Consider the following 14,051-nt stretch of genomic DNA (forward strand, 5'->3'; position numbering starts at 1 on the left):
ATATTTAATCCAGTAACAACATTAATGATGGCTTGGATTCCACCATGAAACCACTAGCTGGTATGAGATGAGACTGGATGAGAAGACGCCTGGTGGATAAGAGTCATTACTTTGCATTTGGAAGGAACAGGGATGTATAGAATGGCCCATTGATCATAGATGGTGAGCCCTGGTGAGACCCCTCCATCCCATTGATTTCCCCTAGGCACTGCCAACAAAGGAGGGATGTCCTCTCCCAAGCACAGCCACATGCATTTACTGACAATAACACTCAGTACCTGGTGGTGATAACTGCCCTCCCTCCGATAGGACGTCTAAACAAGAAGACAATTAAAGGGACATTTAGCTGAGGATTCGATTCCAGCACATTAACCATCTGGATTCTCATTTCGCCCCCATAATGCTCATTGAGCATCCATCACCATTGGCTATAAGTAATTGAGCGAACACAAGATAAAGTGCCAAGACTTGCCCAGATGTGACATTTCTCTGAATTGCACATTAAGATGTTAAGAGATATGTAAAGTTCACCTTAGAGCGTGTTTTGAAGCTCCTGAAAGCGCCCGTCTTGAAGATGACCCTGTTCCTCTTGCACAGGATGGCGGTGACCATGACAACAACAACCATCACCAGGGCAACAGGCGTCAGCACGGCCATGATCCACAGATTGGCCGGCGGGACCTTTACCACAGCTGTCGGAAATCATGGAGATAAAATAGATACACCACCCACCCACACCATCTATCAATATGTGTTATTGTTTGCAATCATTACGTCATTATTGAGGCACTTGGCTATTCAACAGTCTATGAGACAGATACACTGAGTTGACAAAACATTAAGGACACCTTCCTAATATTGAGTTGCAGCCCCCCACCTTGGACTCTACAAGGTATCCAAAGCTTTCCACAGTGAAGCTGGCCCATGTTGACTCCAATGTTTCCCACGGTTGTGTCAAGTTGGCTGGATGTCTTTTCAGTGGTGGACCATTATTAATACAAACGGAAAACTGAAGATTCAACCTCTGAAAGGCACACATACTGTACACCACCCTGTCTCCTCCATTTCATCTACACTGATTGAAGTGGATTTAACAAGTGACATCAATAAGGGATCATAGCTATTTCACCTGGTCAGTCTATGTCATGGAAAGAGCAGGTGTTCTTAATGTTTTGTGCACTCACTGTATATGTGTTTCAGTTTGAGCAAAACAAAAATATACTGCAATTACTTGTGTGCATCCATCTGTGTGACTGACTGAAAAGTTAGTTCTATACACGTCATCTAAGATCATAATGTTACAGCTGTTTGGTAAAGATGTGGAGAAAACCTACGATCGGCTTGGCGCTGGATAAAGTAGCCCAGGGTTAGAGCCATGGTTTGGGAATCCAAGGTACTGAGAGTCTTGGCTGCAGTGGTGCCAGTTATGGGGGCACCGTTCAGTTGGGCATAGTAGGTCATTTCGGCAGGATTCTTTGGCCCAGGGAGCCGACGAATACCAACCATCTAAACAAGAACAACGCAAATTGGTGGATTCAGTGCTGTCATATTGCTGTCATATTGCTATTACAATAATAAGACTGATGTTATCTGAAGGGGCAAACACTTGAAAACACTTGAAAATAACAGCACTCCGGGACCACACGTGGGATTAATATGAATCAGTGGAAATAATCTGATTTTATTTTAGATCAAATGTTTTATGTCCATAATACATCATAACGGTTTAATCAAGGGCTGTGATTAAAGCTTTGCCATAAAGCAGGGGGGTGTTAAATGGAAGAGATCAACATCCATTACATGAGCTCTCTCCCCCTCATAAAACCTGATCATCTGTGACTTTACATAAAACAATTCATCTGTGGCAAAACATAAACGAGAGAATAGAAATTCTGTGGGTCTTCAAAAAATTGTGAAACTCTGGCAAGTCAACATAAAACAGAGGTTGTTTATCGGGGAGTGAGCATGCAACCCGTGTGTGTGCCCACCTCACCTGGACGGTGTAGTCCCCAACAGTGGTGGCCCTTCTAAAGCGGCTCCCCTGGCTCCCCTGGCTCCCCTGACGCCCAGCCACCAAAAACAGCTCAGCCAGCCGCTGCTCCATTAAACTAGCAAAGCTCTGATAATTCCTCTCCAGAGATGAGCTGTCAACATCCTGAATTACTGCAGAGCAGTGGAGTACACACCGAGAGAGAGAGAGAGAGAGAGAGAGAGAGAGAGAGAGAGGTAAGAGGACAAGAGAGGAGATGAAGAGGTGGTATAGGGACAGTGGAGGACAAAGAGGTATGGTTATTCATCCCTCAATTTAAAACCTGTAAGTCCCATTATATTGTCAGGCTGACCTTGGCACACTGTGGTCTCATCATGACAGTAGCAGAAAGGTACAGGGAGAGGCTAAAGCTAATTTAGAGATCTCTCACAAAAGAAAGCCTCCTTCACACTGAGCTCTGATCCGATGTGATCTTTCAGAAGCAGATGTCCGGAATCTCTAAATAATGCAGCAATAGCATTCAGAGGGGAAAGAGGAGCTCAGATATGTTGGGGGAAAACTGTACACAACACACAGCATTAGAGCAAAGCATTAACTAACTAGCAGTTAGTGAAAATCAATGACACATTTAATTACCTGTGATCACCCAGTAGTGCTTGGTGGCAGTGGATGTATTGAGGTTGTGGTATTCTAGTGCTGTGGAGGAAGAGGGGGGAGAGAGATGGAGACAGAGTGAACAAATACACACACAAACAGAGAGAGACAGAGACAGTGAGAGAGAGATAGAGGGTGCCAGGCTGCATGCCTGATAAATTCCACATTTTCTGTCCTATTATGCAGCTGGCTGAAGGCCAGCAGGGATGTTGCCTCTGACTTTGCAGTGGGACCTTATCCCTCATAACTCTGTTTGACACTCTGTAATCATGTACGAACGAGCCTTGAATATTCAAATGGTAAAGGATTAATTTGGATCCTGAGGTAGTGTGTAAATATAAATAGAATGTTATCTGATCTTGCCTTCATGCTAAAATTACCCATTATGTTAAGTAAAACACCCAGAAGGTGATGCAAATGATTGAAGTTGAGCATGAAGTAAACTAGTCAGTCTCCTCTCTGCACAACAACAAGATACTAGATGACAGTAAATGCAAGCAGCCATAACTTCTCCTTTGTAAATTAGTTCAACATCTGATTATCAGTACTCTGCAGGTATAATGAAATCAAGACAGCATACATTTTCATGTTCAGAACACACACTCATAAAGTGGATTATTTATGTTGAATTTCATTCAAATTTCAACAATCTTCAGGTTATGGAATTGAAATTGAATAAAACTGTTTGGACTAGAGGTCGACCGATTAATCGGAATGGACGATTAATTAGGGCCGATTTCAGGTTTTCATAACTATCGGAAATCTGTATTTTTGGACGCCGGAGTCTTTTTTTTTTTTTTTTTTTTTTTTACACCTTTATTTAACCAGGCAAGTCAGTTAAGAACACATTCTTATTTTCAATGACGGCCTAGGAACAGTGGGTTAACTACCTTGTTCAGGGGCAGAACGACAGATTTGTACCTTCTCAGCTCTGGGATTCAATCTTGCAACCTTACGGTTAACTAGTCCAACACTCTAACCACCTGCCTCTCATTGTACTACACAAGGAGACTGCCTGTTACACGAATGCAGTAGAAGCCAAGGTAAGTTGCTAGCTAGCATTATACTTATCTTATAAAAAACAATCAATCAATCATAATCACGAGTTAACTGCACATGGTTGATGATATTACTAGTTTATCTAGCGTGTCCTGTGTTGCATGTAATCGATGCAACGCAGGGGGGTGATTTAACAAAAGCGCATTTGCGAAAAAAGCACAATCGTTGCACGACTATCTAACAATAAACACAGATGCCTTTCTTAAAATCATTACACAGAAATATATATTTTTAAACCTGCATATTTAGCTAAAAGAAATCCAGGTTAGCAGGCAATATTAACCAGGTGAAATTGTGTCACTTCTCTTGCGTTCATTGCACGCAGAGTCAGGGTATATGCAACAGTTTGGGCAACCTGGCTCATTGCGAACTAATTTGCCAGAATTTTATGTAATTATGACATAACATTGAAGGTTGTACATTGTAACAAGAATATTTAGACTTAGGGATGACACCCGTTAGATAAAATACCAAACTGTTCCGTATTTCACTGAAAGAATAAACTTTTTGTTTTCGAAATTATAGTTTCCAGATTCGACCGTATGTCTGTGTGTTATTATGTTATAATTAAGTCTATGATTTGATATTTGATAGAGCAGTCTGACTGAGCGATGGTAGGCAGCAGCATGCTCGTAAGCATTCATTCAAACAGCACTTTCGTGCGTTTTGCCAGCAGCTCTTCGCTTCGCTTCGAGTGTGGCTGTTGTCGATGTGTTCCTGGTTCGAGCCCAGGTAGGGGTGAGGAGAGGGACGGAAGCTATACTGTTACACAGGCAATACTAAAGTGCCTATAAGAACATCCAATAGTCAAAGGTATATGAAATACAAATGGTATAGAGAGAAATAGTCCTATAAATACTATATTAACTATAACCTAAAACTTCTTCCCTGGGAATATTGAAGACTCATGTTAAAAGGAAACACCAACTTTCATATGTTCTCATGTTCTGAGCAAGGAACTCAAACGTTAGCATTTTTTACATGGCACATATTGCTCTTTTACTTCCCCAACACTTTGTTTTTGCATTATTTAAACCAAATTGAACACGTTTAATGATTTATTTGAGGCTAAATAGATTGCTGTATTATATTAAGTTAAAATAAGTGTTCATTCAGTATTGTTGTAATTGTCATTATTTCAAATAAAAAATACTAAAAACTAGTCTGATTAATCGGTATCGGCTTTTTTTGGTCCTCCAATAATCGGTATCGGTATCAGCGCTGAAAAATCAGAATCGGTCGACCTCTAGTTTGGACTGTTTGAATTATAATTTAAATGTAAAAACATATATAAATATTTGGAATTTAATTGGAATTCAATATTTGTACATTTCCCAGTTAATGGAATTAATGCACTTAGTTTAAAAATGGACCGCAGGATTAGTTTGAAATAATTTCAATTTGTATTTCTATATTTCCAGTATAGCTAGATAGTCTGAACAGTGACATGGGCAGCCAGAAAAGCCTGAGGGAATTCAATTAGATTGGAATTTGAGGAATTGTTGGAGATAATATTGAACATGGAATTGAAATCTTGGAATTTAACTAACATTAGAATTGAGACTAATTGAATTATCTCTGAATTAAAATACTGTTAGAGGAAATTGTGTTTGAGATGATTAATTATGTATACATTATTGATTAGAACCATTTATTCTAATACTATTATGTTATGGTATGAAAAGTAAAAGTTATTGGTTAAGCTGTTACTGAAAATGTAAGCAGAACGAATTAATTGTCTGTGTCTCTTGGGAAGTCAAAAGGGGAGTGATGCTATGGCTTTTCAGACAGATAAGAAATGTCTGGGAGATGTTCCATTCCTAAAACAATGGGTTCTTGTGAGAATCGGAGAGAGGGTGGGAAACTGAATCGGAGAGAGGGTGGGAAACTGATGATGTCATGTTCAGTTTATAACCTGTGGAAAAATGTGTAAGCATTTAGTACTCTCTGGAATTAAATGCTCTTACCTGGCTTTTAAGACTGGTCTCGATCTACTTCATGCATAATTAATGAACTTACACCTCATTAATGAATTAGAAACGAGTGCGAGATTGGTTTTGGCAATTAAAACATAAAGGAATTTAGAATTCCTCTATCAAATACTGACCTGGAATTTGAGTTGAATTAAATGGAATTTACAGGTAGAGGGAATTGATTTATAATTTAATTTGTGGAATTAACCTCAACCCTAGCTATCGTTGAAGGACAATATCGCTGAAGGATATGACATCAATATTCATGTATCAGAAAATGAATAAATAAGGAGAAAAGGCCAGGCAAAACATGCCACTCAAACCCTTCCCATGATGCAGTGGGGCACTTACGCTCAGCAATGACGAGGGGCGGGAAGAAGAGGAAGTAGCCCACCAGCTCTGCGGTCAGCTGATTCAGGAGACCGCTGGAGACGGTTCCATTCAGGATCGCGGCCTGGTTCTTGACCACATAGACCAGAGATACGGCAGGAGAGCCAATCGCTTGGGAGGTGCTCTGGATCTGAACAAACACAGACGAAACCAGACATGTTGAAGTAAATACAACGCTCTAAACAACTATGCTAATTGTGTGTGATTGAATATGATCCCAAGTCATAAATGTACCTCAACAGAGAGCCCGCTGTAAGATTCCATCACTTTGTCCTGAGCTTCCTCAAACGCATTCTCCAGCCGTTGCTCCATCATCTGAACAAAACTGCAGGAGTTGATGCGGTCCGCTGGACCTACGAACCTGAGAACTAAAAACAGCAGAGCACCAATCAATATACCAGCACAGCACATTCAGTTACAGTACACAACAGCACAGTACAACATTGTCTACAATCATGGTCACATCATCCAGCAGTGTCACTGTGTTGTTCCTGATGTGCCATACCTGTTTTGAGCTGCAGATGGACACTGAGGCTAGGGGCCCAGGGGGCCACAGGGAGCAGAACAGCCATCACCAGAGGACTGTGCTGCCGGATGTCTGCTAGCACTTTGTCAAAACCATAAGCCTTCACTGTCTCCACCACCACAGATGCGATGTAGACCATTTTCCCACTGGCTACATAGTACCCAAGGGTGACATTATGAGGGCTGCAGAGATCCCGTTCAATCTGAGAAGTGAAAACATGTAGTTAATATCTTGATCGCTATCGTTAACAGACAATACGATGGCAATGGTCAAGGCTAGCGTCTCTGGTCCTTTATAGTACCACCCACTCCTCATCAGATCTCTACCAGTATGTGTTAGCTAGCTATCCACAGACACACTAAATATACAGCTGGTGTTTGTGATGTCTCCCGCTGATCACCTCCAGGCTCACTAATAATACATGGGTTCTGATGGGGAGGATAGAGTAGCAGCCACTGAATCACACCCCAAACAGACTGACAGATAGACAGACAGCACAGGCAGGAAATCAATGGACTTAAACTTGAGTCCGCCATCAGTTAGACAGAGAGAGAGAGTGAAAGAGAGACCAAGACAGGGAGAGATGAGACAGAGGACTGAGAGTCAGAGAGAAACACACAGAGAATAAAACACAGGGAGAAACAGAGAGAAACACACAGATAATAAAACACAGGGAGAAACAGAGAGAAACACACAGAGCGAAACAGAGAATAAAACACAGAGAGAAACAGAGAATAAAACACAGAGAGAAACACACAGAGAGAAACAGAGAATAAAACACAGGGAGAAACACAGATAGAAACAGAGAATAAAACACAGAGAGAAACACACAGGGAGAAACAGAGAATAAAACACAGGGAGAAACACAGATAGAAACAGAGAATAAAACACAGAGAGAAACACACAGGGAGAAACAGAGAATAAAACACAGGGAGAAACACAGATAGAAACAGAGAATAAAACACAGAGAGAAACACACAGGGAGAAACAGAGAATAAAACACAGGGAGAAACACAGATAGAAACAGAGAATAAAACACAGAGAGAAACACACAGGGAGAAACAGAGAATAAAACACAGGGAGAAACACAGATAGAAACAGAGAATAAAACACAGGGAGAAACATAGAATAAAACAAAGAGAGAAACACACAGGGAGAAACATAGAATAAAACACAGGGAGAAACACATAGGGAGAAACATAGAATAAAACACACAGGGAGAAACATAGAATAAAACACAGGGAGAAACACAGATAGAAACAGAGAATAAAACACAGATAGAAACAGAGAATAAAACACAGAGAGAAACACACAGGGAGAAACATAGAATAAAACACAGGGAGAAACACAGATAGAAACAGAGAATAAAACACAGGGAGAAACATAGAATAAAACACAGGAGAAACACAGATAGAAATAGAGAATAAAACACAGGGAGAAACACAGAAAGAAACAGAGAATAAAACACAGGGAGAAACACAGATAGAAACAGAGAATAAAACACAGGGAGAAACATAGAATAAAACACAGAGAGAAACACACAGGGAGAAACATAGAATAAAACACAGAGAGAAACACACAGGGAGAAACACAGATAGAAACAGAGAATAAACACAGGGAGAAACATAGAATAAAACACAGAGAGAAACACACAGGGAGAAACATAGAATAAAACACAGGGAGAAACACAGATAGAAACAGAGAATAAAACACAGGGAGAAACACAGATAGAAACAGAGAATAAAACACAGGGAGAAACATAGAATAAAACACAGAGAGAAACACACAGGGAGAAACACAGATAGAAACAGAGAATAAAACACAGGGAGAAACACAGATAGAAACAGAGAATAAAACACAGGGAGAAACACAGATAGAAACAGAGAATAAAACACAGGGAGAAACACAGAAAGAAACAGAGAATAAAACACAGAGAGAAACACACAGGGAGAAACACAGATAGAAACAGAGAATAAAACACAGAGAGAAACACAGATAGAAACAGAGAATAAAACACAGAGAGAAACACACAGGGAGAAACATAGAATAAAACACAGGGAGAAACACAGATAGAAACAGAGAATAAAACACAGGGAGAAACATAGAATAAAACACAGGGAGAAACATAGAATAAAACACAGGGAGAAACACAGAGAGAAACAGAGAATAAAACACAGGGAGAAACACAGATAGAAACAGAGAATAAAACACAGGGAGAAACATAGAATAAAACACAGAGAGAAACACACAGATAGAAACAGAGAATAAAACACAGGGAGAAACATAGAATAAAACACAGAGAGAAACACAGGGAGAAACATAGAATAAAACACAGGGAGAAACACAGATAGAAACAGAGAATAAAACACAGGGAGAAACACAGATAGAAACAGAGAATAAAACACAGGGAGAAACATAGAATAAAACACAGAGAGAAACACACAGGGAGAAACACAGAAAGAAACAGAGAATAAAACACAGAGAGAAACACACAGGGAGAAACAGAATAAAACACAGGGAGAAACATAGAATAAAACACAGAGAGAAACACACAGGGAGAAACATAGAATAAAACACAGGGAGAAACACAGATAGAAACAGAGAATAAAACACAGGGAGAAACACAGAAAGAAACAGAGAATAAAACACAGGGAGAAACATAGAATAAAACACAGGGAGAAACACAGATAGAAACAGAGAATAAAACACAGGGAGAAACACAGAAAGAAACAGAGAATAAAACACAGGGAGAAACACAGATAGAAACAGAGAATAAAACACAGGGAGAAACACAGATAGAAACAGAGAATAAAACACAGGGAGAAACATAGAATAAAACACAGGAGAAACACAGAATAAAACACAGGGAGAAACACAGAAAGAAACAGAGAATAAAACACAGGAGAAACACAGATAGAAACAGAGAATAAAACACAGGGAGAAACATAGAATAAAACACAGAGAGAAACACACAGGGAGAAACATAGAATAAAACACAGAGAGAAACACACAGGGAGAAACACAGATAGAAACAGAGAATAAACACAGGGAGAAACATAGAATAAAACACAGGGAGAAACACACAGGGAGAAACATAGAATAAAACACAGGGAGAAACACACAGGGAAAACATAGAATAAAACACAGGGAGAAACACAGATAGAAACAGAGAATAAACACAGGGAGAAACATAGAATAAAACACAGAAGAAACACACAGGGAGAAACATAGAATAAAACACAGAGAGAAACACACAGGGAGAAACATAGAATAAAACACAGGAGAAACACAGATAGAAACAGAGAATAAAACACAGGGAGAAACATAGAATAAAACACAGAGAAAACACACAGGGAGAAACATAGAATAAAACACACAGGGAGAAACATAGAATAAAACACAGGGAGAAACAGATAGAAACAGAGAATAAAACACAGGGAGAAACATAGAATAAAACACAGAGAGAAACACACAGGGATAAACATAGAATAAAACACACAGGGAGAAACATAGAATAAAACACAGAGAGAAACACACAGGGATAAACATAGAATAAAACACACAGGGAGAAACATAGAATAAAACACAGGGAGAAACACAGATAGAAACAGAGAATAAAACACAGAGAGAAACACACAGGGAGAAACAGAGAGAGAATATGACAGAGACACACAGAATCAGACAAAGAGAATCAGACAGAGAGAATATGACAGACACACAGAAGCAGACAGAGAGAAACAGACAGAGAGAATATGACAGACACACAGAAGCAGACAGAGAGGAACAGACAGAGAGAATATGACAGACACACAGAAGCAGACAGAGAGGAACAGACAGAGAGAATATGACAGACACACAGAATCAGACAGAGAGGAACAGACAGAAAGAAACAGAGAGAACGAGAGCTGAATAATGGACATTTCCGAAGAGGAAACGCTGGTAATAATGAGTTGTAGTCATTCAGCTGGTAGGGTCCATAAGAGTCTTTCTCTTCACATACTCAGCCTCTATAATGCAAAGCCTATCCACAATTCAAGAGACCATTTATTATCTTATTGAAATCCTTTTATCATTAGTCACTTCAGTCTCTGCTATCACAGTGAGAGATTGGACTCCATGAATAATAGGGCGAAGAGGAGAGGAAGAATAAGTCAACACACTCACTATAGGCAACCTAGCAGTTAAGAGCGTTGGGCCAGTAACCAAAACGTTGCTGGTTTCGAATCCCAGAGCCGACTAGATGAAAACAATGCCCTTGAGCAAGGCAGTTCACCCTAATTGCTCCAGGGTCGCCTTTAATAATGGCTGAACACCCTGGCCGTGACCCCACACTCCAAGGGTGTCTCAGGAGGAGTGGGATATGCAAAAATAATAATAATAATAATAACTTATACCAAATACTTTTCCAACAGCGCAAAGATGGATGATGCAATATTTGAACGGGACTATGGCACATACTATATTTGATGTACACTACCGTTCAAAAAATTTGGGGTCACTTAGAAATGTCCTTATTTTTGAAAGAGAAACATTTTTTTTTGTCCATCAAAATAACATCAAATTGATCAGAAATACAGTGCAGACATTGTTAATGTTGTATTTGAGAAACAGACGCCTCACAATCATCAACTGGCAGCTTCATTAAATAGTAGCCGCAAAACACCAGTCTCAACAGCAACAATGAAGTCCGACTCCGGGATGCTGGCCTTCTAGGCAGAGTTGCAAAGAAAAAGCCATATCTCAGACTGGCCAATAGAAATAAAAGATTAAGATGGGAAAAAGAACACAGACACTGGACAGAGGAACTCTGCCTAGAAGGGCAGCATCCCGGAGTTGCCTCTTCACTGTTGACATTCAGACTGGTGTTTTACGGGTAATATTTGATGAAGATGCCAGTTGAGGACTTGTGAGGTGTCTGTTTCTCAAACTAGACACTCTAATGTACTTGTCCTCTTGCTCAGTTTTTCACTGGGGCCTCCCACTCCAATTTCTATTCTGGTTAGAGACCGTTTGTTCTGTTCTGTGAAGGGAGTCGTGCACAGCATTGTACGGGATCTTCAGTTTCTTGGAAATTTCTCACTTTGGAATAGCCTTCATTTCTCAGAACAAGAATAGACTGACGAGTTTCAGAAGAAAGTTCTTTGTTTCTGGCCATTTTGAGCCTGTAATCGAACCCAGAAATGATGATGCTCCAGATACTCAACTAGTCTAAAAAAGGCCAGTTTTCAGTTGTGCTAACATAATTGCAAAAGTGTTTTCTAATGATCAATTAGTCTTGTGAAAAACGTGGATTAGCTAACACAACGTGCCATTGGAACACATGAGTGATGGTTGCTGATAATGGGCCTCTGTACGCCTACGTAGATATTCCATAGAAAATATGCCATTTCCAGCTACAATAGTAATTTACAACATTAACAATATCTACACTGTATTTCTGATCAATTTGATGTAAATTTAAAGGACGAAAAAATAGATTTTCTTTCAAAAACAAGGAAATTTCTAAGTGAGCCCAAACTTTTGAACGGTTGTGTACATGTTGTTCTCCAGGTACAGTACAGCAGTAACAGCATCCGAACACAGAGCACAGTACAATACTGACCTGGACATAAACATTGGTGTCATTGAAGGCCCTCTGTAGAGCATGGGTGAGTCCTTTAGACAGATTCTGCCTCACAATGATATCAAGCCTTTTCCTCCTCAACTGCATAGACAACACTGTGGAGGAAAACACATACATGAGGTGTGTCAGTCTTCTGGATGTGAAGGATGGGACATCCTTTGGAAGGAACCAGAGGACTTTTATTATGGTTGTAAAGATACTGTAACAACTCAAAGAAACAACACAGTGTATGTTAGTGAAAGGTTGTTCAAACTGAGCTGTAAACTGAGAGCCCATACCTGTTTTGACCCAGGTCTTCTCAGTGATGTTACATGGTTGACGTTCCTCTTCAGCACTGATGGGAGGAGATTCAGTTGTGGTTGGTCCAGGGGTGGTTTCTGTGGTGGTGGGGACAGTCAAAGTGGTGGTCGGTGCAGTGGTAGGTGTACTTGTCGTGGGAGCGTTTGTGGTAGTGGAAGCACTTGTGGTTGTCGTCGCCGTGGTGGGTGGGTCAGTTGTGGTTGTCATCAATGTAGTTTCTTGGAAGGTGGTCACTTCCTGTGTGGTCGTAGTGGTCCGGGGTATGGTCGTAACCGCCTCTGTGGTCAAAGCTGTCGTGGTCTGGGGTGTCACAGTTGTGGTGGTCACGGTCAGGGGCGTGACGGTCGTGGTGGTCACAGTCGTGAGCTGTAGACTGTCATTGGTCACAGTGTCTGGTGTTGGGTTGGTGTGTGCCGCTGTGGTGGATGGTATAGTGGTGTAGTTGTCAGCCCTTGCAGGTTTGGTGGTGTTCCATGTGTGAGTAGAGAAAGGACTAGTCACATTGTCTGGGAGGGTGGAGTCGCCCTCCCCCAGGGTGGCCAGAGAGGACACTGGGACTGTTGGTAAATCTGGGTTTGCAGGCAAACTGCTGACCGCCTCCTCTGCAATGAGACAACAAACAGCGTTTGAATGATGTCACATCAGGTAATTCATATCAGGTGAATAATGTCCCCATTTTGATGATGTCTCATACTGTGAGGATGATGTCAGACCGGGAGAGGCAGCAGGCACCGGGGAGGTAGACGATGGAGGGGGTGGGGCAGGATGATGTGGAACTGAGCTGGACCAAAATAAAATTAAATGGTGGATTTTGAGGGAATGAATGTGCAGAGCATGATGATGGATAAGGAAACAAAATCTCTAGTCTGTAGACTTTAAACACAGTCAGGAGGCTGTACATATGATATTTTTATTCTTCTCTTAGATGGTGTGGATGACTGTTTGAACATGGGTCATACCTGAGCTGGTGTTTGAGGTGCTGTTGGCTACAGGGGCTAACGACAAAGGGTCTGTTGTTCCTGCTGTTTGATTGTCATTGTTGATGGCTGAGGAGGCATTAGCTAGTACTGATGGTTGCACTGGGGCCTGTGGCTCTTGGTCTGAGCTAGCCAGCAGGGTCAGTACAGAGGAGAACCCTGGCTGCTCTCTGGTGCTCTCTGCTGTCGCCCCTGATGGGTCTGTGGGCACGGCTAGAGCGCCCAGGAGCCAATCCTTCACTGGCGTTGCCCTGGCAGAGAGGTTAGAGGGCACAGCTGGGTCCTGAGGCAGAGCTGCATGTCCTGATGACCCGTTGTCGTGCCCTTCATCTGAAAAACAAAGAGAGAGATGAGACTTAGGGAGGAACGCATTTATTCTCTATTTGACTCATCAATCCCAGAGGCCTGATGATGACGTCTTCACTGTCTCATGTTTCTCATCAACATCGGCTCAATCTATAACTACATCTGGAAAATATGAAATATTGTTATTCAAAACGAAGCCTGGCCGTGCCCTCCTGTCAACAACATGAGGGAGGGACAAACAGACTTCACACCA

General features: G+C 41.1%; 1 protein-coding gene across 43 annotated transcripts in view; it reads right to left on the reverse strand.

The window, feature by feature from the left end:
* The window catches only part of LOC118395890 (UPF0606 protein KIAA1549L-like), a 58,339-nt gene that overhangs the window by 33,501 nt on the left and 10,787 nt on the right, over window positions 1-14,051 (reverse strand). For 42 of the 43 annotated variants that reach the window (XM_052466166.1, XM_052466165.1, XM_052466160.1 and 39 more), the window contains exons 2-12: window positions 13,475-13,822; window positions 12,494-13,117; window positions 12,195-12,310; window positions 6,572-6,794; window positions 6,301-6,434; window positions 6,028-6,196; window positions 2,627-2,686; window positions 1,994-2,163; window positions 1,335-1,506; window positions 532-692; window positions 279-314 (exon numbers count right to left, since the gene is read on the reverse strand). In XM_052466166.1, coding sequence (XP_052322126.1) covers window positions 279-314; window positions 532-692; window positions 1,335-1,506; window positions 1,994-2,163; window positions 2,627-2,686; window positions 6,028-6,196; window positions 6,301-6,434; window positions 6,572-6,794; window positions 12,195-12,310; window positions 12,494-13,117; window positions 13,475-13,822 — 2,213 coding nt within the window. The remainder of the gene's footprint in view (window positions 1-278; window positions 315-531; window positions 693-1,334; window positions 1,507-1,993; window positions 2,164-2,626; window positions 2,687-6,027; window positions 6,197-6,300; window positions 6,435-6,571; window positions 6,795-12,194; window positions 12,311-12,493; window positions 13,118-13,474; window positions 13,823-14,051) is intronic. The other variant, XM_052466169.1, reaches the window with a different exon arrangement.

The sequence above is a fragment of the Oncorhynchus keta genome, chromosome 17 (genome assembly GCF_023373465.1).
Source record: "Oncorhynchus keta strain PuntledgeMale-10-30-2019 chromosome 17, Oket_V2, whole genome shotgun sequence".
Lineage (NCBI taxonomy): Eukaryota > Metazoa > Chordata > Actinopteri > Salmoniformes > Salmonidae > Oncorhynchus > Oncorhynchus keta.